Consider the following 25,425-nt stretch of genomic DNA (forward strand, 5'->3'; position numbering starts at 1 on the left):
CACACCCCCAACCTCACAATGAAACAAAGCAACCTTAACACTTATTGTGTGACTGCTCTGCAATACAAGCACAATACAACACTTAAGAAAGTGTTAGAGATATATTTTGAGATCCTTTTGCCTCTTCTCCCAAAGAGTTCAAACAAGGCATCATTTTTTACTTGTGACTTTTGACTTATTAGTAAAACTAATGAAGTAAATTAAGTTAATCAAAACCAGTAGAAGCCCACGGCCAGATGGTTTTGCTATCTAATTTCTGAAAAATACATTAACAGGGAATAACTACATTTTTCTGTAAAGACTAAAATTCAGGTGGTATACTGAAGGCAGTACATGAAGGCACAATGCCACCCTTTCTATCATCACGAAAAGGTCCTTCCGTGTATGACCTGAATGCTGATTTTTTTGGTAAAGCTTTCTCAAATAAGTCTCAGCTTAGAATGAACACACCGATCACACTAATGTATGCACACAGCACAAGGTGAAATGTAGTTGTTCTTCAAACCGCTTACAGGACTTTCCTTTACAAAAGATAAGGCAGTCTGCTGAGGTTTCCCAAGTGGCTATCACTCTTTTCCAAGGGACACAAAGCAGCATATGGATTTTTCATATCATAGGTATTGATGAAGCAAGGATGTCTGTTTCTAAGAAATGCCATCAGAGGCCTATATAGAAAGAAAAACCCACATCTTGCAATTAAATATGCCCTTAAAAAAACTTAAACACAATAATGCAAAGAAACCAATTTTGCTCTGCTGCTTAATTAGGTCTCCTGCCTGTAGTAGGCCATCACATTATGTTGACCTATGCAATACTTTATGGAAGAGTCACCTCCAAAGAGGCCGAAAGCCATTTCCATCAACAGTATCGATGCTGACACTGGAATGGTAATATGTCTAACAAGGAGGAGGAAGGGAGATTTGATTTTGTCTTGTGAATAAGCTTACATTTGTGTTTTACAAAACTTAAATATCTAGTTTCCAAATTACAAAAAAAAAAAAAATTAAAAAGTTTCCCCATTCTTTTTCTCCTAATTCAATACTTGAGGCAACATCAAGGATTACAGTGCATAACATGTTTTATTCAATTCACATAGAAAAGCATGCAGTATTAATGTAAAATGGTACAGTATTAATGTAAAATGTTCAGTGCACATTAGGTAAACAAGTCATTAGCATACAAACCCATTTTTATGGTCTATACAGGCATACTGAGCACATTTAGAATAACAATGCTTTTTGGGAACTAAATTAAAAATTGTGCTTAACTTCAAAAGATACAAGCTGTGTTTGCAGTGTTCATGAAGGGATGTTTTTTAACTGAAGTGCTGTAACCCTGAAAAGAAAGAGGCTGCTACCTTACACCCCCATAAAACAAAGAGTTTCATTCAGTACAGCACAGTGCTATGAAACAGTCCAAGCAGCAACATTTCATCTGGTAGGCAGGTTTTATGGCAAAAGTGACATTGTTTTATAGCAATTCCATGAATCCATAGGATATATAGCCAGTAGCTGCCTTACACGCACAAGACAATCTTTAGGAATGGGAAATGTAACTTTTAAAATAAATTCTTACAGACATGATTTGACAAGATCACTTGCAACTGTCCTGCTGAAGGGAACCATTAGCTGTGTCCACAACTAGAAGATGATGTAACGTGAAAACTTAAAATCCAAAAACCCACCCCCAAGTGAATAAAATGCCCGGCCAAAGAAAATAACCTGAACTCGTTCTTGCCTAGGAAAAAGCTTGTAACAGGGAAGGGACTGTTCAGATTTCACATACATTGGATTGCATGGTAGTCATTAAGTTCACCTGTAAATATTAAACATTTGCAGGTTGATGACTTTTAAGTCAAGTTTGCTTTCCAAGCAGAATCAGTTTTTGGTGGTTTTTGATGGACTAGCACTGGAAAGGCTGCTTTGAATTTTCCTCTTGGTTGACTGACTGGCATTTTTATTTTTCCTTTCAGCTATAAAGGAAGACACCCAAGGAGGATTAAGATGATTGTGCAGGTCAGATGGCATCTTTAAAAAGCAGGAACCAAACTTTTGTTCCTCAAACAACCTTTGTGAGTTACTGAATAGCGAACTCTGAGAAAAGTCTCTTTGAAATGAACAGTTTGGAGGTTTGATATCACTAGCCACTGTGTTCTGGCCTGTAAACAGTGGAAAGTGGTCATTCATACCCAGCTCAGATGGGGAGAGCATGGAAAACACAGCAGGTTTCCAGCCAGTTCTGTCAACTGCTGGATTGCTTGTCTCTGGACACTTCATACTCTGTTCCTCATTCATCTCTTCCAGTTTCTTTTCGGACCCATTCAGAAGCTTAGAGCACTCTGTTGACTTTGAAGAATTATCAAGATCAGAGGATTTGAAATTATAGCATGGACTCTTGCTGTTGTCTGACTCTGACATCATTGAGTCCAACTCAGAAATTTTATCGAGGTAGGCAGCATCCATAGATGCCTCGCTAGAGGTTCTTGTGCGATTCATTTCAGAAGAGCAGAGGGTATGCAACCTCTTAGGTAAGCAAGAACTTGTTTTATCGCTGGACTTTGCTGATGTCTCATCTGACTGACCAGCTACTGAATTTTGCTCTGATTCATCAAAATCTAAGTTCTCGGCAAAATTTGTGGGGCAGGTCCCCCAAAACCCTGATTTTCCTGTAGTAAAACAGTTCAGCTTCTTTTCGTTATTACAGCTGCTTGCGCTGTGTTCAGGAGCATCTTTGCTGCAATCATCTGAAGTATCACAAAACTCTTCAAATTTCAGTTTTCTCAGGAACGCTGATGGTTTCCTTGCATTTTCTTTCCCATCAGGAGTGTTCAACTGAAGGCGACTGAGAGACAGAAAAGGAGTGCACGATGGTGGAAGATCATAAAGTTCTTCGTCCTTATATGGGGTACATTCCTCAATTTTATTCCACTGCTCTTCTAAGCAGGCATCCATATCTGTAGTATTTTCGTCCAGGAGAACCCCATGACATCTTGGAAACAGTTCTTTCTTTGAGGCACACTGGGTATCTGAGCCATTTGAACCCTCTTGACTAGAAGAGCTTAAACTAGTTTCACCGCTTGTCAGCTGTTCAAGACTGTCAGGACTTTGACTGGTAGTCAAAGCTTTTTTTTCCTCAACTTGGGCTTTCAAACGTGTTGCATCTTCACTGCTCTCGGCTCCTTTAGCATCTGTGGAAAGCACTCTCTCACTAACAGTGCTCACTGTCTGTGTTCCTTTGGCTGCATTTTGCAGCTGTAAAAGCTGACACTCAATTTCTTCTATGTATTTATCACTTCTTTCCAGTGCCTTTTTTAGACGGTTCATTTCACGTTCACTTTGTTCTACTCTGGACTGAAGTGCAGCTACTGTAAACCTACCATACCTGCAAGAAATAAAAAAGGAAGAAAGTATTAAGATAGAAAAAGACATCCTCATGGTGCTCTGTGAGCTCATTTCAAGAAAGAACAAAGCTATCAAACACTGTGTTAATTCAAAAACAAAAGTCAAAACTTTTCTCTGCTAGTTATGAAGAAAAAAAATAATAAAATCATCATATATAATGTAGAGTTGAATACCCGAAAAGCCAAAATTAAACTATTAGTGGTAGTAAGACAATAACAAGCACATTACCCTTGAAGGGGCTGGTTCTATCAATTCAATTCAAATATGCATGAAGAATTATCCCCTAAAACAATGGCAAAGATTTATGATAACATTTGAACAGTGGTCCACATCTTGAAATATTTACATTCAATCATTTTCCTACAGTACAGCCGTGTTTTACAATACATTTCTTACACAATGTCACCTTGTCAAATATAAAATGCCAATACAAAATTCAGAAACTGCAACAGTCCTTTGAGGTGGTTTAAATACTTATGTAGACCACTACAATTATATTCCTGTTAGATATACAGCTTTTCCTCAGCCATCATGTGGATGGTACTTCCACCTGCTCCAGAACTACTTGTTTTTTGAGCTTTACAACTGCAACAATCTAATTTCTTGACTCCAATACAAAAAAACCTTGCCACTTGTGGTTTGTGAAACTTGCAAGTTCATGATGCTTCCAGCTTCAGCACATTTTCAACTGCCAAGATACGGACTTGCCTTCCCCCCATCCTTCACCAGCTTTCAAGACTGACCTTCCCCAGAGGGCAGGTGAAGGTTTCAGCTATATGCCCTGCTAATTCTAACCTGTCACTGACAGGTGGGCACCAGGGAATTTCCTGCTCCATCTGAGGCTTTCAATTTACTGAGAGAAAAAAACAATTAAAGTTCTGGTATTATTAGGAAGGAGGGAAGGACTTGCAGCCACCCTACAACTCTGACACATAAAGTTTTATATCACAAACAAAAGAAGTGACAATTCTTTACGTGGGCTTACACAAACCTCCATGTTACAGCATAAGTTTATATTCACTCTTTCAGCACAAACACTGCATGGTATTTCCACTCTGTTTCTTTGTCTGTCTGTCTACTGCTCCTTCAGAGTCACAGGGAACTCCCATTCCATTTGCCCCATCCTATTCCCCTCACCTCTTCGCAAAATGCTCTCACTGCAACCCTTAAACCTGTGCTGCAGTGAGGTCTGAAGGTGGTGTATCTGTGGCCTATGACTATGCTGACAAAATACCCATGAACTATGCAGGCATTTCCAGCAAGGAATCAAACTATGTTTTGTTTCTGTATTTTGTTTGCTTCTGTAGGAAGCTGCTCTATGCTGACAATTACAATACAATTAAGGAGGCAGTAAAGGAAAGGAGTAGAGGGTATCACAAGCCCCAAACAAACTGGGCATATGTGACATATTTCACCATTCAAATGCTTCTGCATATTGAAAGGACTTTAGAGATTTTGGTGTAGATGGTTCAGTGGTGGGTAGATTCACACAACAGTCTAAGTCAGTTCTTTCACAGCACTGCTATTAGACCACATAAGCTTCACACAGTTTGGTGTGTGCCACTCACTGCTTTGGAGACATGGAATATCAAGGTACAAATTTTGTATTTAGAAGTGTTCATGTGGTAAGAGTCTTTTTCCCCTAAAAGCAGCTGGCTGGATTGGAACTCTGTCAAGGCAAGGACCCCCCCACCTCTGCACTACCTCCACCTAATTACTTCTGTCTTCATTAAAATGAATACAAACCATTTTTCATTTGCTCACTCTATGGGTAAGTTTTCTTCATTGATTATAGCAGTTTCTCCATTTCTGGTTGCATGCAAGAGGGAAATAGGAGAAAAAGTGCACAGGATTTCTCCCTCTCCCACATGAACTTAGACAAAAGCAGAATCACAGACAGCTTGCGAATGCAATTATACTTTCAGGGGAAGTGGGTTACAATGGGATAAGCATCCTCATACACAACACATTTTGGCTTATTCCCTCCTTCAGCAAAAGGAACTCAGGTTTTGGTTTGGGCACAAGCAAAACCATTCCTGCTTCCTAGGGTAATCTGTAAGTATTTCTCTAACAGACTTGTTCACACAACCTTACAGGAACAAACCCCACAATGCTTAATAAGGGATATAAAGATGATACAAAAATACAATTTAGCTTAATAACCAAGTGAGAGATGGGGAAAAATACTTATGTAAAATAAGCAAAATTTTCTGGAGCCTGCTCTAACAGACACTTTGACATAAAAATTAAACATGTTTACATTTATATGCATACCTGGCAATTCCTTTTTAATGGAAGAATGGTGTAATATGTTTATTTAATGCAAATAGCATTAGTGACAGACTGAGATTTGCTTATGAAGAAGAAGCACTGTATTCTCAAGTGCAACTTTTATAACAAGTGTCCTCAGGTTATAAAAATACAGTATGTTGTTCAAAGCCAAATAGCATCACTAATATGTTAATTGTTGCAGAGGGATATGCTTGGGAATTTTGGTTTACAGAAATGGAGCATATGACATACTGCCTACAAACAGTAACCTCTGTAGTTAAGCACCAGAACAGTAGTGACTTCCTGTTTCTGCACTGAGACTTGCATGCATTTATTTCCCAGATTTTCAAGGACACGGATACTTAAGACAGCCATATACAATGCACATATTTAAACCAATTACTCCAGACCAGAGGATGACATAGGTGTTTTAGCGACTGATCTGGCAGGTCAGCAGAGAGCTTAAGAGAAGTATTTTGGTTAAAGAAACCAGAATATTCCCCATCTTCCCAAACCAAACCATTGTTATAAGAGATTTCCTCTTCTTTTCCCCTCAGGTGTTCAGGGAGCTGTGTCACAGCCAAAAAAGTTATGCTCTGATGGCAGTAATAATAGAATGCAGTACAGTTACATGAAAATAAATTAAAGTTTGACCTCACACTCTAGATAAACTATTTTTTCCCAAAGGATATGTACCACTTCACACATGATAACAAATTGATACATTCTTAAGGAGAAGTTAAGGTATTCAGTATACAGGTGGTAAAAAGCACTTTTCATATCTTCATGCCTGAATAATGTCTTCTGAGTGTTAGGGGTCTTATTCTTTAGTTGTATCACTTAAACAATGAGTTTGTATCCCACTGCACTTGTTTCAAGTATATCTTTTCCACAGAAAACTGAAAGCTTTTCCACAGAAAGTAGTGGTCACTCATAAGCGAATAGAAAGACATTTCAGGTGGGATTTGGTCCTTCAACACAAAACCTAGTGACATTTTAGATAGCCTAAGGACCTTTACATGACTGCTGACCTCCAGCTATCACTGTAATGGAATTTGGTTCCACTGAAAAAGTGGTTCTGGGTGTAGCCTACTACTGCTTTCCATCCTAAATTGGCAGATTAAGTGGCCTGACAGAAGTGTACAATGGCTTCTTCTTGAAGAAAGTAATAGAAACAATTGCTATAGATAATTTTTTAAGCTTGTGTCGTGGTTTAAACCCAGTCAGGTAATTCGTTCGCTCACTTCCCCCCCTTTTCTTGCCCTCCCCCTGCTCTCGGAGGGACGGAGAGGAGAATCGAAAAGAATGCAACTCCCACGGGTTGAGATAAGAACAGTTTAGTAACTAAGGTATAACACAGATCACTACTGCTACCACCAATGATAATAATGATAAAGGAAATAACAAGGGAAGAGAATACATCATCTCACCACCAGCCGACCAATAACTCGCCCCCCCCCCAGCCCGACCAAGCTCCGACCGATACCTCCTCCAACCCTGCAGTCCCCCAGCCCTTCCGGCTAACTCCCCGTTACATCCTGGGCATGACGTGCTGTGGTATGGAATACCTCTTTGGTCCGTTTGGGTCAGGTGTCCTGTCTCTACTTCCTCCTGGCTTCCCCTCCTCCCTGGCAGAGCATGAGGCTCACAAAGTCCTTGGCCAAACCTAAACATCACTATCAGCTCTGTTCCCAAGCTGAAAGTCAAAACACTGCACTGCACCAGCTACCAAGAAGGGGAAAAAATGACTGCTACTGCTGAACCCAGGACATTATCCACCCCTTATTCCATACCATTCACGTCATGCTCAGATCCCACATTTTCAATACACCCATCACTCCACTCTTATCTAAGTGCATGGACTATAAAGCTATATCCCTATAAAGCTGCTGAGTCCATCTGGTCCATGATGTCAAGCTCCATCTCTTGTAACAGTCTTCCAGAGCAGGAGAGACAGTGTGCAGTGTTCACACTCGTGAATAACCTGGGCAATAGTGTCCATTGCTAAATCCACCCCTCGATCATGAGTCCATCTATATGTTGCATCTCTGCTCTGATGGCCTGAAGTGCCATGGGCCCACCAGGCTTAAAATAATTCTCTGTCCCCTTCAGCAGTTTCTGCAGCTTGTTGCTGGGGACTCCACACAGCTGCCTTCCATCTCCGACGCTTCCAAAGCACTGGAGGGGCCCAGTGGACTAGATACTTGCCCATACTGTCCCACACACCCTGCCACTCATGACTGTCCAGCCTTGGGGAAAACCTCTTGGTCCCCCTATATTGTTGTCTAACCCCAGACAAGACCCAAACCTGACTCTGCTTAACTTCTGAGATCAGACAAAATGGTCGTGGGTAGCACACAGTCTGTGTGTGTGCCAACATGCTGATCCCCATCACAATCAGCAGGCAGGTCCCAAGGATGCCCAAAGGCCATTCAAAACCTTCAGAACTCTCACACGATGCTGCTGTACTTGTCACTGGGGCTGGTGTAGCTGCTGTGCTTGTCACTGGGGCTGGTGTAGCCGCTGTGCTTGTCACTGGGGCTGGTGTAGCTGCTGTGCTTGCCGGCTCTCCCACCGCCAGCTTCTCTTTTCCTGAGTCCAGCTCTTCCTCCTCTGCCTTGCTGGGAAATGCTGCGTGGTCTCCTGCGTCCTCCTGGGGCTCGGCGGGCGGCTTCCGGGAAATGCTCTCGGCCGTCGCGGGGCTGGGCTCGGCCGCGGGGCTCGGCTCCTCCGCGGGGCTCGGCTCCTCCGCCGCCTTCTCCCGCTGCTCGGCAGCCGCCTCCTTCCTCTCCTCGACCGCCCCGACCTCCTCCACCGGCAGCCGTCCCCTCGCCGCCTCCGGCCCCGCTCCCGCCGCCGCTTGCTCCCCGGGGCCGCTCTCCCGGGCCGCTTCGGCTGCCGCCGGCTCCCGGGGCCGCTCCCCCTCGGCTCCCCGCAGCCTCACGAGGATGGAGAGTAGGGTGAGGGCCAGGACGGTGAAGAGCAGCCGGACGGCCAGGTACAAGTCCACGGCCACGTCCGTCCCGCCCTGCTGCTGGAGCCCGCCCGTATTACAAGCCATTGCCATAAAGCACAGTGAGACAAGAACCTTAGCCCAGGCCCCATACTTGATAAACACTAACACAGCAAATACCGGCTCTACGTAAGTTACAACATTCTGAAGCTGTGAGATCAAGCGAAACAACTCTGAGACCCAATAAATCAGCATTGTGACGAGTGACTATTAATCCGGTCAGATCTGTCGTGATCTCAACCCTTCGTGCCCCACGTTGGGCGCCAAAAAGAACTGTCGTGGTTTAAACCCAGTCAGGTAATTCGTTCGCTCACTCCCCCCCTTTTCTTGCCCTCCCCCTGCTCTCGGAGGGACGGAGAGGAGAATCGAAAAGAATGCAACTCCCACGGGTTGAGATAAGAACAGTTTAGTAACTAAGGTATAACACAGATCACTACTGCTACCACCAATGATAATAATGATAAAGGAAATAACAAGGGAAGAGAATACATCATCTCACCACCAGCCGACCAATAACTCGCCCCCCCCCCAGCCCGACCAAGCTCCGACCGATACCTCCTCCAACCCTGCAGTCCCCCAGCCCTTCCGGCTAACTCCCCGTTACATCCTGGGCATGACGTGCTGTGGTATGGAATACCTCTTTGGTCCGTTTGGGTCAGGTGTCCTGTCTCTACTTCCTCCTGGCTTCCCCTCCTCCCTGGCAGAGCATGAGGCTCACAAAGTCCTTGGCCAAACCTAAACATCACTATCAGCTCTGTTCCCAAGCTGAAAGTCAAAACACTGCACTGCACCAGCTACCAAGAAGGGGGAAAAAATGACTGCTACTGCTGAACCCAGGACAGCTTGTAAAAGAACAGATTATTTTCAATATAAGCAAATGCTGGCCAGTAAATCACTTTTATCACACAGTTCAAGGAGTACAAACTAATCTGAAGATGTGTGGCCTTCAGAGAAATCCGCCTCCTTCAAATCACACGAGTAAGACTAAGTTTTACTGTTTGCTGGATAACTGCAGAGCAGCAGGATTTGAACAGAATAGCCAAGTCAGGTACATTCTTTGTACAAGCATTTCCTTTCACTTAGAAAATTGGGTGAATTCAGACAAATATGCAAAGCTTCTCAAAGCTTTTTAATATCTTTCAGTGAAGCTGCACTGGTCTTCCACATAAGAAAGCCAGATTATATACATACAAGATTGGTGAATAGTCTAGAACAGAAAGGATTACTTCAGAATTACTAAGAAAAAACCCCACCAAAACAAATCAAACCACCAGAAAACCCACAAAACCAAGAACTGTGACCTGAATGTTCTTACCCACCCACCTAAGATTTAGCTGTGTCTCAAATGGGTGATTCCTCAGGATTTAATGTTATGACTCAAGAAACTAAAGCTGTCTTGAAGGCTACTATACAGCATTTTCTACTATTCACTTTTAAGGCCACACTGCAGCCGGTCTTTGAAAATGGTCAGTCCTCTGGGACAGCAAGCTTGTGAGGAGGTGAGAAAGTAGCCCAGGTTTCTATCAAGGAAGACAGCAGCATTCTTATGCCCTGCACCCAGGACAGTGGTTACCAGAAGTCTATTTTCAGACTCACTGAAATGCAGACTGAAGCAAATAGTCTGGCATGAGTGGAAATATTCTAGTTAGATAAAAATTGAATATTGTACAGAATGACCTGAAATGTCAGCAGCCTTAGATTTCAGTGTGCAGGCACCTGACGTCACAAAGATAAATGGTAAATCTGAAGAAGGGGAAAAAAAAAACCAACACCCCCCAAACAACAACAACAAAACCACTCATAAAACCAGAGAAAAGAGATAATACAACTATTTTCTGCATGTTACAGATAGCTTTTCATACTGGGATTTTAACTGGCAGAAGAAATTAAATATTTAGGGAAATGATTCCTAGGAAGCCTAGAAGTCTGGTTCAAGCTAATTTGAATCTAACCATTCATAAAATACACTATACCCTGGAGTAGATGGTCATGCTAGTTATTTTCCTTCAGGTAAAAAGCAAACATCCCTTTGCCAAAAATGCTTTTAGATCCATGCTTTTAGATCCATTGTGCCTTGCCAATAGACCTAAGAGTTTTCTATTTTAAGTAGAGCTGAAAGTAACAGGGCTATATCATCCTCTAAAACTTAAGTTTTAGAAGTTTTCCTGTTCAGCATCAGAAAAACGGAACTCACTAAAATTTCTCAGGAGAAAAGGCAAAGAACAACCAATAACCTCCAAACAATCAGTCTATTTTCTGGAGAAATGGGAGACTAATGCAGGTCATTGGTAAGAATTAGAGCAAGAAACTTACCCCTATTTTCTTTTCAGACCTATGTCCCAACTATACAATGGTATGGTATTTTTGAAAATGTTTCAGAAAGAAGAGGAAAAAAAATAAATCTAATCAATCAGCATCATCAATTAAAAAAATGTGTAAAAATCCCTGACATAGCTGCAATGTCAATTTTATTGACATACATGCCATTTTTCAGCAGGTTTTAATGGATATGAACAAAGAAAATAACTCAAGACTATGATAAAAGGAAAATTTTTTATTGACCACTGCAGAAGGGCAATTAAATTTTTTCCTATGAGGTCAGAAGTAGAGTCTGTGTTACAAAGGGATCATTCACCTGCTATCAGCATTTCCTCTGCTGTAAAGCAAAGCCTACTAAAATAATTTAGGTTGTGATACTTAGCTTCAGTGTCATTATGCGCAAAATGAACTATATTTGGGGTAAGAGAACTGAATACTAACAAAACATCTCTAAAACAACCTGATACAAGTTTTAGTTACCCACCCAGTTAAGCATGAATCTATACCTGAAAATCTGAAGCTGAGAAATGTATGACAAATGAAACAATGAGAGTGATAATAAATTACAAAGATCCAATTCAATAACTATTTAAAACTGCACTAGAGAGCAATTCAGAAACTCTTCCCCAGAATTACCTTCTGAGCAATTCTGAATAAAGTACACTGAAACAACTGTACTGGTAAATCAGTGTACCTGCACAGAAAAGCTTAATTATAGTGATACTGTCACACTCTGATGTTTATGCCTTCAATTTTGGTTTCATAAGCAAGTTAAGAAAACATTTACTGCAACCCCTGTTCCGTGTATGAAGCCTAGTTGAAAGACCTTTTAGGTATTATGAAAGTTTGCCATCAGAATTGGAAGAACATTTAAAAAATGTCTCAATATTACGTCTGGTCTAGATACTGGCCAGACTAATGACTACAAGGATGAAAGCTAATTTATAAAATTGCTAATAACACTGAGACGGCAGAGACTTCCTACCACCTGATGGACGTGACTGGAATTCAGAAGAACTTTTTTAAGTTTGACTTGTGCATCAACACTGTCCAATTTCGAATATTTCCTATATCTGTGCTTCTAAAGAATGAAGTGGCTGGTTAGTGTTTTAGGCCACACTGGCAAAAGACAGTAAAATAATCAGCTTGCAACGAAGACTAGTTCTTCACATCCCCTCCCCTCTGATATCTAATTTTTCTGAACAACAGGATAGTAAATCTAGAAGAAACAAAATTCCCTCCACCAGGGAGTTTACCTGACATCAGTAAAGTAATAATCAAGTTAGATTACCTGGTCTCTTCTTTTCTATGATGTATTTAGTTACGTCTATTTACTTTTCAAGTTTGCTATCGCTGCCAACTCACTCTTGAATCTTATGGAAAAAGACATTCCATGCCATTAACGCTCTCTCCATTGCCAAGACCTTAAACAGGTCTCTATCTCCCTTATTAGAGTACTTCAGGGCTGAATATACTTTTATGCCTTCAACAGAACAGCACAAGGATCATGCATCTTCTTCCCTGTGGTCTCAAATGACAGGCAGTATGGCAAGCAAGCTCTCTATAAGGATGAATTTCATCTTCCAGCAAGTCAGTTGTGAACTAGAACAAAATCCAGAGACCTCTCTTCTGACATTACACAGGTGCCCCCAACCCTCTTCCTCAAAAGCCCCATATAAACCTTTGGCCAATGCTGCTCTTAGCTTTCGAAGTTCTAAACCAATGAGAGAAAAAAAAACATAGAAAACCAAAGAAAGAAAGAAACACGACTTAAAAACATGAACACGTTGCTTCGCTTCCAAAGCACAGCAAAGTGTTTGCTTTTTGAGGTTGCTGTCACGGATATTTTAACTGTTTAAGAGTATTAAACACAGGTCTCCATTCTGAGGATGACTGTCTCATGCTGCAGAAGCTTGATTCTACATATCCTGCCCAGACACAAAGCTACCAGGGAATTTCCTTGAACAGGGACCTTAAGTCCCTATAACAAACCCTGAAGGCAGCAAAAGAAAGAACAAACCAAAACCAAAACCAAACAACCAGAACATCTGCAGTTAGTGACAGACCTACTTTGACCTTATACTACACTTTGAAATAACTAAAACCAAGTTAACTATAGAATTCACAACTAATGAATCCAGTCCTTCAATATTGGCCAGATAATGCAAGAAATAACACTTGTAGTCATGTCACGCTCCTTCACTGCAGACTTGATGCTACTCTGTAAGTTGCATTTGTCACCCACTTGGTGCTATTCTGTAAGTTACATTTGTCACCCAAGTCTATGAAGGTAAAAATTCCAAAATCCACATATGTAACACCATGTACACCACCACAGATTTAGGTTAAAGCTCTACAACAGCTAAACAGTCTATAAATAAAATACGGTAGCTTTTAAAATATTCACATACTTTTGGGGTGATCTATTATCAACTTCAGCTTTCAGTCTCAAATTCTCTCTTAAAAGGCTATTGTTTTCCATGCTCAGTTTCTTATTTGCCTAAGGAAAAGAAAAGGAAAGAAAATAAGTACAGAGTAAACCAGAAATTACTTCTAATATTTATAGGACAAGCTGTTTCTCCTTTTTAAAGAGACAGAACTAGAAATGTGAAGGCAGGAAACAGCCTTCAGACAGGGACACCACTTAAAAACCATCATGGGAAATGGCTTGCAAAACTGAATAGTGAACAATCATTTTTTATTTATATTCCCAAAATACATCACAAGTGTCCTATCTAGGGAAATAAACACAGCTATGTTAGTTAGCACAGAAAGTCATTAAGGAGAGGTACTAATGGCAATTCCATGTTGTTTTTTCCATGTGACTAAATACGTTAAGTACATTAACATTACAATGTGCAGGTATCAGCAAAACTAATGTTGAACAGCTTCCCCCACTCCAAATTAGAGTAAGATTACTTTGTGTTTTTTGACTTGTTTTTAAAGCATAGTTATCCTGTGGATGTAAATCCATTATGACAAGCTATTTGCAGTCCTTCTTTACTTTCTTCCAGGATGTTGTGATTAAGACTCCTGATACACAACCCTTCTTACTCCTTGAATTGAGGTCAATTCCTTCTTCTCAGTTCAGCAGACACCCTTAACAAGACACTTCATATAAAAACAAGTTTTCTTGCCTCTGTGTTTCAGAACAATCAGTGTCACTACCCTAACAAGTAGAAAATACTCTGCAATTCATAGTCGGCTCAATCTCTATATGGTGAAAACAGAATCACCAGTCCAGGACTTGTAATTCACAGCCTCAATTAGATGCCGCTTCCACTGCATAATGAAAGTATGATCTAGAATTAGCTACGAAGAAGGAACCATGCAACTGGGCTCAGGAGTGAAATGTACTTTTTCAGAAGGATCAAACAGTGCAAGAAGAGAGGGAGAAAACCTTAAATGCTTATACAGACCACCCCATCAACCTCTCCAGGTGAGGCGAAGAGAGCAGGGAGGGTAAAGAGAATGGAGCAGTAAAACCAAACCAAAACCAAAACGCCACCACCCTCAACACCACAATATTCCTAGGGGCAGAAAGAGGAAATAGAGAGCTCTTATAAAGAAGGAATGGGAAGGGTGAGCCCAGGACTTGGGTGTCTGGGTGACATGTCAACTATTTGGTATTTAAAAAATAAAAGCACAAACTGTCCTGTAAGCAATGACTAAGAATCCAAGATACCTAAGTACCAAAGGAGCATGAAACCATTTGAGAGCATGGACAAGACCTTTCTCTTTTTCCAGAGACACAGTTTCCCCAGCCACACAATCTAATAGAAAATTGCACAACTTGCACAGAGTTGGTGGGTAGGGCATCCTCCACCTGGCACATGGCAAGGTAGAACTGAACCTCCTTTGGTCCTTCTTCCTGAGGGTGCTCTACCCTCCAAACTTGTAACCTGCAAGGGATCTCCACTTGCAACACAGCATCTAGATCAACGAGTTCATGTAACTGCATTATTTATGAGTGTACTTTGTCTAGTATTTCTACTACTGGGCTCCTATCACCACTTCCCTACTTGTTACAGCTCCACTCAGTAATAATGCCTACTTTGGGAGTCTCTGCTCTGGGATGTTAAATGATAAAGGTGACTGCTATTTCTTGACTCAGTCTGGTTTTAGACCCTGTTTCACTGGGAAGATATGGGTGGTTGAAGCTCCTGGGTCAGGTACTTCAGGGGATAAGGTTTCTGATTCCAGGTTGAGTGTATAGGGGAAAGAGGTCTTGCTGTTGTGACTGAGCAGCTCTTGCTTTTCAAAGAGAGTCCTCCAACACATAGTGCTTCGATTTTGCAGGAGGCAACTCAGGATTTTTAATAGAAGAAATAAAGGCAGCATTCTGAATAAATGCAAGTCCAGTTCCTTCCACCTTGCTTTTCAAATTAGTCTTGAAATGACACTCTTCTTTAATGTTTGAGGTGATCCTTCTTGTGACTGCAGGTAGATTTAGCAAGATATTTTTGTTTAGACATATTTTTATATGACTATCTCCTCCATCAATCCTTCTGCAGTATCAGGTTTTCTCCTGTATTAAATCCAAGATGTATAAAAAAGCCATAGGTTTCCAGTAAAGGATCTTCTGGTCATAAAATGCTGAAGCTTGTCTATTTTCGGTCAAAGGGTCAAGTTACTCTGCCTCAGCAAATTGCACCAAAAATATTGGCTAGCAGGGAAGGCAATAGTGCAAAATCTACCTCAGTCAACTGTACTGTATTTGGCCACTGAAAGTTGTAAAATAGATATATTATATAGATTATTGCAAGCCTGAAAAATCTGGTCATCAATACTGGTGACAAGTGCTACTATAATCCAATTACCCAGCCACAGAGTGACAGAGGAGTTGAAGAAGAGTCACACACAAGACTCGCTAGAACAAGCAATAACATCTGACACTTGTGAAGGCTTTATGGAAATACTATGATACACCAACAGTCACTGGAATTCAATTTTTAACTCTTTCTTCTGGATCTATAAAGTACCCAAAGGTCATGCTAGTTCCCACTCCCGTTTAACTATCATAAAACAGTTATACTACAAGGTAGCTGAAGAAATGTATTTATCACCTCCTTTAGCTTTTCCGTGTTATCCATCACTTTTTCATACATATCATTGGCAGCTTTCAGCTTTTTGCTCCATTCCTCTGGGGTTTCTGGGCCACTGGTTCTTGCTTCATTTGCTGATTGGCTAGTTTCCTCATTTTGGCAAGACAAAGCTGATGCCGTAGGATCCAGAAAAGATTTCAGCTGTGTCTGTAAACTGAGATTTTTACCTCTCAGATCTTCCACTTCTCTTTGCAGGGATTCTATTTCATCCTAAAGGTGTCAGAAATTCACAGGAATTAAAATAATGCGAGAGATTAATTAAATAATACTGGCAAGTTCCCACAGCACTTCAGAAACATGGGTTCTGGCAAGCCCAGATGTATGCCTTCACTTACACATATATCTAAGTATGTTTATATATTGTGCTCTAGGCAGGATTTTAATCAACCTGCACACTCAAGCATAGTGAAGGTTTTAGTGAAGGGAATCCCTTGACTACATAAAGGACCCTGAACAAACCAGCAGGCAGACCAAAAGCTTCAAAGCATTCAGCAACATGAATCTATTATTAGGGCACTCTGTGGGAGGATTTCCTGTATTAAGAGTGTTCTTAAGGTTGTCTTCTGCTGACTCATTTGCTGTTATTTGAGAATGTTTCTCATATAATTCTGAAATGTCACATGTTCAGATGCTGAAAGCCTCAAAATTCAAACTGGACAGAACACTGTCCGGAAGAGGCTGCTTCAGCTGTGCTAAAGTAGTAGCATCTTAGGAAAGACTCTCAAAATGCAAAGAACAAAGCTCTTAGCCATATCGTTCTGAAGCCACAGAAAAGCACAAACCTTCAAAAGCCTCTTGTTAAAGGAATAAAAGAAAGAATTTATCCTGAAAACATGTCTTCTACACTGTTCACCAACTTAAATATGTGAGTTGTGCAAGGTCAGGTTACTAAAGGAGGCCATATACAGCATTTACTTAAATTCCAGGCATATTTGCACGAATAACCAGGCTTCCCACCACCATTACCACCAGCAGGAGAACAATAATTTTAAATTTAGGGTTTTTGAAGAGATTTATGTTATCCTATGCCTATCTGAGTTGATTCAACAGAAAGGTAGGAAAACTCCTTTTCCTGATTCCTCCTTTCATAGAGGATGAAAGAAGTTGAGCTATAGGCCATCTCGTCATAAAAGACAGCCCTTACTTCCCCAGTGTTAAGGATATATATAGTATTTGTTTCCTTTCTCCCATTCTCCTCCCCGAGACAGGTTTCCTTACAAAATATGGGATGTCTTCACATTGCTGCTACTAAGGAAACAACAGATGAGAAAACAAACTAAACATATTCCTTATTGACACCTTTTCACCTTGTTCCTAAGAGAGTATTTTTTCCAGCAGGAAAGTGGAGATAAACTTCCAAGCACTTACTCTCAGAAAACAAAAAAGCAACAATGATAAAAATTAACCTATTCCAGAAGGTTACAGTAGGCAATATTCTTTAAGAAGGAATTTAGTATCCCTGAGCAACATGGAATTACTTCAGGAAGTGTCTGCATTTGTATCAAAGACAAAACAAAAAGCCCCCAATGCCCAATCTGCATAAAGAAAACCACCCCATACCACCTGGGAGTGGAATTCCCACAAAACTGTATCATTGTCTGTGCCTGGCTATTTACAGCATATAAAGAATAACGTCTTTAGCAAGACCACTTCAAACACCAGCAAATGCTCCCCCATAACCTTAGCCAGAAACCAGGATTTTAACACAGCAAAGTTTCATGTAATTCCAGTATAAACTTTTACTCAAATTAAAAGCAACAGGACTCAATGCAAAAGGACCAGTTGTATGCAGTAATTTAACAACTGCAGTTCATCTGGAAAGTCACAACACTCCCTATGTCCTTACCTCATATTCTTTGTGGAGCAATTCAAGCCTTGTTTTACGTAGGTGTTTTCTGACTGTCGGGCTAAAGATAGGATCACTTTCACTTGTTCCTCCTAAAGCAGCATAGGATGAAAGAAACACTAGTATTGTTTATTTTTCAGTCAGTTCAATACTAGACATTCACTTTATACCACTTTTCATATTATCAACTACAAATACAGGTAATATTGGACCAATCATTCTGGTCAATGGCTCAATGTCCAGCTGGAGACCAGTAACAAGTGGTGTCCCTCAGTGATCAGTGTTGGGACCAGCCTTGCTCAACATCTTTGCCGCTGACATGGACAATGGGATTGAGCACGCCCTCAGCAAGTTTGCCGATGACACCAAGCTGTGTGGTTCGGTTGATACCCTGGAGGGAAGGAATGTCATCCAGAGGGACCTTGACATGCTTGTGAGGTGGGCTGATGCCAGCCTTATGAAGTTTAACCATGCCAAGTGCAAGGTCCTACACCTGGGTCAGAGCAATTCCAGGCACAGCTACAGGTTGGGCAGAAAAGAGATTCAGAGCAGCCCTGCAGAGGAGGACTTGGGGGTGTTGGTCGATGAGAAAATGAACATGAGCAGGCAGTGTGTGCTCGCAGCCCAGAAAGCCAACCGTATCCTGGGCTGCATCAAAAGGAGCATGACCAGCAGGTCAAAGGAGGTGATCCTGCCCCTCTACTCTGCTCTTGTGAGACCTCACCTGGAGTATTGTGTGCAGTTCTGGTGTCCTCAACATAAAAAAGACATGGAACTGTTGGAACAAGTCCAGAGGAGGGCCACGAGGATGATCAGGGGACTGGAGCACCTCCCGTATGAAGACAGGCTGAGGAAGTTGGGGCTGTTCAGCCTGGAGAAGAGAAGGCTGCGTGGAGGCCTCATAGCAGCCTTCCAGTATCTGAAGGGGGCCTATAGGGATGCTGGGGATGGACTATTCATTAGGGACTGTAGTGATAGGACAAGGGGTAATGGGTTAAAACTTAAACAGGGGAAGTTTAAATTAGATATAAGGAAGAAGTTCTCTACTGTAAGGGTGGTGAGGCACCGGAATGGGTAGCCAAAGGAAGCTGCGAATGCTCCATCCCTGGCAGTGTTCAAGGCCAGGCTGGACAGAGCCTTAGGTGACATGGTTTAGTGTGAGGTGTTCCTGCCCACGACAGGGGGGTTGGAACTAATAGTCTTAAGGTCCCTTCCAACCCTAACTATTCTATGATTCTATAATCTATGACCACAAAAGATTTCAAGTCATTTCATTTTCAGAACAGGCTAAATGGGAGTATCTGCTAGTGATGTTTGGAAGCCAAAATCCTGCCTCACAGCAGACAACTTTTGAATTTTTTTAACTTTGTATTTTCCTTGACAAAATCCTGTCTTATCAAAGACCATCTATTAAAACAGAGCTAAGAGGGAGGAGTGGGTTGGGGAAATCAAGCATGTATTTAATTAGTACAAGACAGGGTGAGTTTCTAAAGTGAGGCTGTTCATATATATTTTTCTCTCAGAACCAAAGAAAAGAGCTGACATGTCGTGCCAAATAAAGACCACAATATTTCCCAGCACTGGGGAAGTTGGGGTCCTCACTCAGGTGTTGCAGCTTTTGTCTTATTTCTGTGCTAAAAGACATCTTAAAAATAAACCACAAGGGAAGAAATGCTGAACAAAACAAACAAACAAAAAAACCCCAAAAAACGTAAAGGGGTGGGGTTGGTGTGGGAGGAAAAAGACCATACACTCAAGATTCTGGATTTAAATACGCTATTTCTCAGCTGAACACTACCCTCTTAGGTATACAGGTTGCAAAGCATACGTAGAGTACTTCAAGCATGAGGCGTGACTTTTTTTTTTTACTGTCCAACCAAGATTTAAAAAGCAATTATCAAAGCCATGGGGCACTTGCTGCCTTTGAATAATCTAGATGTTAATATACACATCATCTTTGGCATTTTTACCTTGTAGCTATTATGTATGCTTTTGGAAAGATTTCAAGTCAGTAGATGCTGGTAAAAAGCACACAGAAGAAAAAAATACCCAGATATATTTGGACTCAAAAGAATTTCCTCCGGCAGTAAATACCAGAAAGTTATTTCAAAGCCTAGAGTCATCCTTACCTATAATTTCCTTGCAAGGATTTTCAGGTGTGATGGGAATCCTGCAAGCTGGGCACTGATTATTGTTCTTCAGCCACACTTCAATACAAATAGAACAAAATACATGGCTGTTGACACAGATGACCGGGTGACGTACCTTTTAGTATTAAGGGGGAAAAAATGAAAACAAACAGAAAGACACTATGAATACTTTAAAATTCCTTCAGGTAACAGAATATGAAAATATACTACTCCATCATTCAGTGAAAGTCTGGTCTTGTAGGAAAAAGACACTTGTTTCACAGGGCTAGCTAGCCGTGACCTCCTGACTCACACCACCAAAACTCCCTACTATTGAAGGCACCAAAGGTATAACAGTTTTTGCAAAACTAAGGTCTTGATTCCAAGAGCTCATTAATACACAGTATGGCAGGCATCCTCGCTTGCCTCCACAACCTCCAGGAAACGCAGCCAATCACTCTAGTGAAATGCATTTGCCTCCCAGGTTGAAGGAGACCAAAAGACATCCATTAACCAATTTCCAAAAGTGAGGCAAAGAGGGATTGCTCCTGGCAACAACCAGCCCTTTGCCTTGGAAGAGGTGTCACTGAAACAGATAGTGTTACAGATTAGCCTGCACATAATCAGCTTTATGGAAATCAGCTTTAAAGAGGGTAAGGGCCAAAACCACAGAGCAGAAACATGAACCAGCAATCACTAATTCAAGCCTCCTGCTAGATATGCATTGCTACTAAATAAGTCATTACTCGAGAACAGGGCAGCTAACTGAAGGATTAAATATTCCAATCAGACACAGATCCTTTCAAGAAGATTTTCCTCCCCTTCCCTTCCAAAACAGAAGGGTAAACAAACTTTTAGAAAATATTAATGACAATGCATTATTCTCTCTTGTCATTTAAATATAAGCCATGTTTGAAAGTAAGTATGCATACAGGGACTAAATATGATACAGAGATAAAATGACTTTTCTCTCTATCTATGCTTTGCTGCTGCTTCCGTTACAGTTTACTATAACACGCACTCTCAAATCTCCTGGGACTTAACATTAGTATCTATGTTCAGGGTCTTAGAAATAATATTTGGTTTTCCTCCACCCCTAAGAAACGTGTCTAAGAAATGTGTTTTGAGACACAGAAGTATCAGTATTTAGTACTTTAGATTCTACTGTGTTGCACTTAAAGCCCAAGTTGAAGTGAATCCTTTCAACTTTAAAAGAAGTCCTCATCATATCCAAGATCTTCCTTTTTCATTCTATTAGTAATGCAGTCAAACTAAAGAAGAAAAATAAAATACTGGCATGAAGAAGCAAGCAACTGGAAAGGACAGCCAATAACCACTTGGGAAAACAGATTAGATGTGTCCTGTAGTAACCATACCCATATCATCAGGGTTGCACAAGTTAAAATCCAACCATTTTACCACTGAAATACACATGTATCTGAATCAAGGCCCAGATCTACCAGCCTCTTCTCCAATTTACTATTTATGCCTCTGTCTCATAACACTATTCACAGTGTTTTTAAAACCTCCCATACAACAGTCCTGGGAGCCAAAGGATTTATCTGTACACAAACAGAAACTCAAGTTACTGAAGGTGTGAATAGAGAGAGACTAAGCAATTTCTCCAAGCGCCTGCACAATTTCACCTCTAATTAAGGAGGTGGTTTTTTGTTTGTTTGTGTTTTTTTTTTTATTAATGCAAGCATTAGCACACCAACGCTTTGGGAAAGTTTAAGTATTACAATTTCAATTACATATATAAAATCTTGCTATTTACTGCTTTTCTTTGTCAGAAAAGAGTATTCTCTAGCTTTCCCACCAGCAGCTAGAGGAAAAAAAAGCCCCAACTTTTTCTCTAGCTAAACTTCTTTCTGACTCAGAGGCAGCCCCAGAATAGTTACATGGATGGTGATGACAAGACACAGAGCAGAATAATGTAAAATAATCCAAACAGGAAAAGACATTTCAGGAGCTCAGGTCTTCCCCCTGGGGAGGAAGAGTCCCTCAGTTACCTCAAAACTGACACAGAAGCACACTTCTTGCAAGCAAATGATTACTCCGTATCTCTAGCAAAACAGTTCACATTTATTACTCTCCAGGGTATAGTGCTTCTGATTTATACACCTTTACAAGTTTCATTTCAGGGCTGAGGTTTATACATTTGTTGTCTTGGGACCCACACAAAGCAAATCGCACAAGAGCAGAAGCTGCTATTGAAGGTCACACAATGGCTGGGGGTACTGCTGCCCTTCACTCAGTCCCTGAGCCACCGACTGTGACAAGCCCTGGGGGTGGAGGATCGGGACATACTCATTACTAAAAAAGCATTTCACTTGAATTACAGCACAGTTTGAGTTCCTTTATCAACCACAATGTCTAGAAATACTACGGCTTGAGAAGGCCTGATCAGCTAGCTGGTTCTGAGCTATTTCCTAATTCCCCCTCCTCCACCAGTCAATTCCTACGCAGGTCAAAATCAAATCCTATACACATCTATGCACTTCTGGACCTTCAAGCAGCATTAATGGAGGAGCAGCCGCATGTTCAAGCTGGCACACTAGTATCAGGGAATGCATCCGCAGACATCCTAAGGGGTTTCAACACACACAAAATTGTGTGCTGAAGCCCAAGTAAACTGTCAACATCAAAACCTACAGGAGAGACTTTCAGCCCTCCTAGGACGAGTGAACCTAACAAGCCTGATGCAGGTGGCTTCTGAACTAATTGCTAATTATGAATACAGATATTATAAATACAGACTGTGTTAAAAGAATATTCAGGTAAGAAACACGGAAATTTATCCAGGCAATTAACTCTGATTATAAATGGTTATTTGCACATCTTGGCAATATACTTCACAACACTGCTCACACTAACAAAATGGGCTAATACTCCTCCTCTTCCCCCTCCCCCCCCAAGATTTCTGCTTCTTTAAAAACAATGAGTGGTTGGCATTACTGAATTGGTTTCTCTTCAATCTCTCTTTTTATTCTCTTACTGTTATGCACAGTGAATAGTTCCTCTTTTGCAGTCCTTTACAAATTTTGCAAAGATAGCAAGTACATTCTGACTCTTCATCAGGGACTGCAGCAATAGGACAAGGCAGAATGGGTTTTAAACTTAAACAGGGAAAGTTCATGTTAGATATAAGGAAGAAGTTCTTTACTGTGAGGGTGGTGAGGCACTGGAACAGGCTGCCCAAAGAAGTGGTAAATGCTCCAACCCTGGCAGTGTTCAAGGCCAGGTTGGCTGGAGTCTTGGTAGCACGGTCTAGTGTGAGGTGTCCCTCCCAACCTTTCCAACCCTAAATATTCTATGATTCTATGACTCTAGGGTGGGCCTCCTACTCAAATTGAAGCCTCTGCTACAAACCACATAAATATTAGAACCTGTCAATCCTTCACAACACTTTCTGCTGCCCACTACAAGGCAGGACAAAACCAGCAAGATTTTCCCCTTATTCCTCTAACTTTACTCTTGAGAAGACCTTTCTCTGATAAAGTTTTTCAGTGAAGTTCCAAACTAGAGACAAAGGTACATATTATAAAAATCCCGACAGCCAGAGCTGTCAAATTTGGCGAAACTTAAACAACTTAATCTATCCAGAAAGGAAAGTATTCAAATACTTTATCACAGATATCACCAGCAGATTCACTTACATAATGTTAATATATTACCTTAGCACAAGATGCCAAGTGAACAGAGCATGGAAATCTCTTCCAGTACAAAGTCAGGAACATCTATTTCTGGCCAGCTCCAGAAGATAAGTGGAAGTGTGAAACAGTGGCTTGAAATAACCCAGTGGCTTTATAGCCAAATATGAGTGAATATCTAATGAATCTACCAAGTGTTTAGACTAGAAAGTTACTAGGATCAGATTCAAACAGCAAATGCGTTGTCAGTATGATTTTGCTCTCCTCTTTTTCAAGAGTATCCACTCTTGATACAGTAAATTTGTGTTCTCCTCCCTTTTTCATTAAACTGATAAATAGGAGAGAGAACAGGACCACTGCCGGAAGTCTCGCTCGGCTTCCACAGAAAAGCCACAAAATGACTAAATATGGTAATTCTTTCTCAGAGTTAAGATAGTTGAGAAAAAGGAGATGTCCAATGACTTACACTACCAGCACTACACATACTTTCTATAGCAAATGTGTCCGTTCTTTTGTTATCTAAAGCAGAAAAGGTGTGGGAGTAAAGGCCACATGAAGTAGAAACTAACTGGACAGTAAATGCCAGAGTACAAACATAAAAGGCTATTTCTTCCCTTGTAATCGTTGTTGTGGTTTAAGAGGTTTATTTTGTTCTGGAGAGCAAGGAAAAACAAAAGAACAAAAACCCCAAGTACTGGTGAATGAGCAAAGAATTTGAGAAGCAATTAGTGACAGCTATGAAATTAGCTCTGGGGCTTTTAGAGACTAACAGACTAATAAGAGCCCTCCACTTCCCAAGGGAGAAGAAAAAGGGGCCGAGAAAGGGTCAGAAAGAGGAAACGGAAAGTTTTTTCTCCAGATTCTTGCAGTTTCGTTCAGTAGTTTTTAAATCCCCTTGGTCACACATCTCTTTGTTCCACTTGTCCTCTACCACACGACCCCACGCTTAAATACAAACCCACCTAGCATTTTAAGAGATTATCCTGCTGATACCGGAACCGAAAAAAACAAGCCCAAAACCTCCACCCTGGAGCCACGCACCCACATTTCAGCGCGGACGGGACTTCGAGGCCCTCAGCCCTAACAGCCGCTAGGAGACGGCGGACGCGCTTCCAGCTATCCCAGGGCTGGCAATAAACCTCGCCCGCAGCCAGGAACGGCCCCCCCCCCCGGGAGGCGGGATTCCCTCCTTCCCGAGGCTGAGACCCTCATCACCCGAGGAGACTCCTCCTTGGAGAAGGGACTCCACATCCCAACTCTTCCCAACACGGAGCCGCAGGCTCCCCAAAGAGATAAACCCAGTGGGGTCAGGGCTGCGCGCCTCACGGAGGAGCTTCCCGAGCAGCCGCCGGCCGTACGCCCCCCCTCCCTTATCCACCACCGGGACGCCCGGAGGCGGGGGCTGAGGGGGAAGGGCAGCAGCAGCTCCGCCGTTACCTTCCCCAGGCAGATGTGGCAGGTGATGGGCAGCGTGAGGGACAGCGTGACACTCGGCCCGTGCTGTGCCATCACGGGGGCCCGTCCCCGCCAGCACGGAAGTACCGCAGGCGGCAGCAGCGGCAGCAACGGCCCCCCGCCAGCCCCGCTACGGCAAGCCGGCGAGGCCAAGCCGCCGCCCGGCACAGGGGAGGCGGTGCGCGCTTTTGCAGCGCTCCCCTGGAGGGCGGGCGGGAGCTGCGCCCCCCTCA

General features: G+C 41.8%; 1 protein-coding gene across 1 annotated transcript; it reads right to left on the minus strand.

The window, feature by feature from the left end:
* Positions 1-1,057: 1,057 nt before the first annotated feature.
* OBI1 (ORC ubiquitin ligase 1) lies at positions 1,058-25,425 on the minus strand. Its single transcript, XM_062636916.1, has 6 exons — positions 25,175-25,425; positions 20,085-20,220; positions 17,956-18,047; positions 16,071-16,319; positions 13,416-13,504; positions 1,058-3,381 (listed from the first exon to the last, which is right to left on the minus strand). The coding sequence occupies exons 1-6, from the start codon at positions 25,244-25,246 to the stop codon at positions 1,878-1,880; spliced, it is 2,142 nt and encodes a 713-aa protein (XP_062492900.1). The 5' UTR covers positions 25,247-25,425; the 3' UTR covers positions 1,058-1,877.

Source organism: Pezoporus occidentalis, unplaced genomic scaffold (genome assembly GCF_034315485.1).
Source record: "Pezoporus occidentalis ecotype Australia unplaced genomic scaffold, CSIRO_AGI_Poc_V1 ctg5, whole genome shotgun sequence".
Classification (NCBI taxonomy): Eukaryota; Metazoa; Chordata; class Aves; order Psittaciformes; family Psittacidae; genus Pezoporus; species Pezoporus occidentalis.

Excerpts from the sequence above, each read along its gene's own strand:
- OBI1 (XM_062636916.1), bottom strand. The coding sequence starts at position 25,246 with ATGGCACAGCACGGGCCGAGTGTCACGCTGTCCCTCACGCTGCCCATC. Across the intron at positions 16,320-17,955 it reads TGCTCCACAAAGAATATGAG|GATGAAATAGAATCCCTGCA; the intron begins GTAAGGACATAG and ends TGACACCTTTAG. Across the intron at positions 3,382-13,415 it reads GATAATAGATCACCCCAAAA|GTATGGTAGGTTTACAGTAG; the intron begins GTATGTGAATAT and ends TATTTCTTGCAG.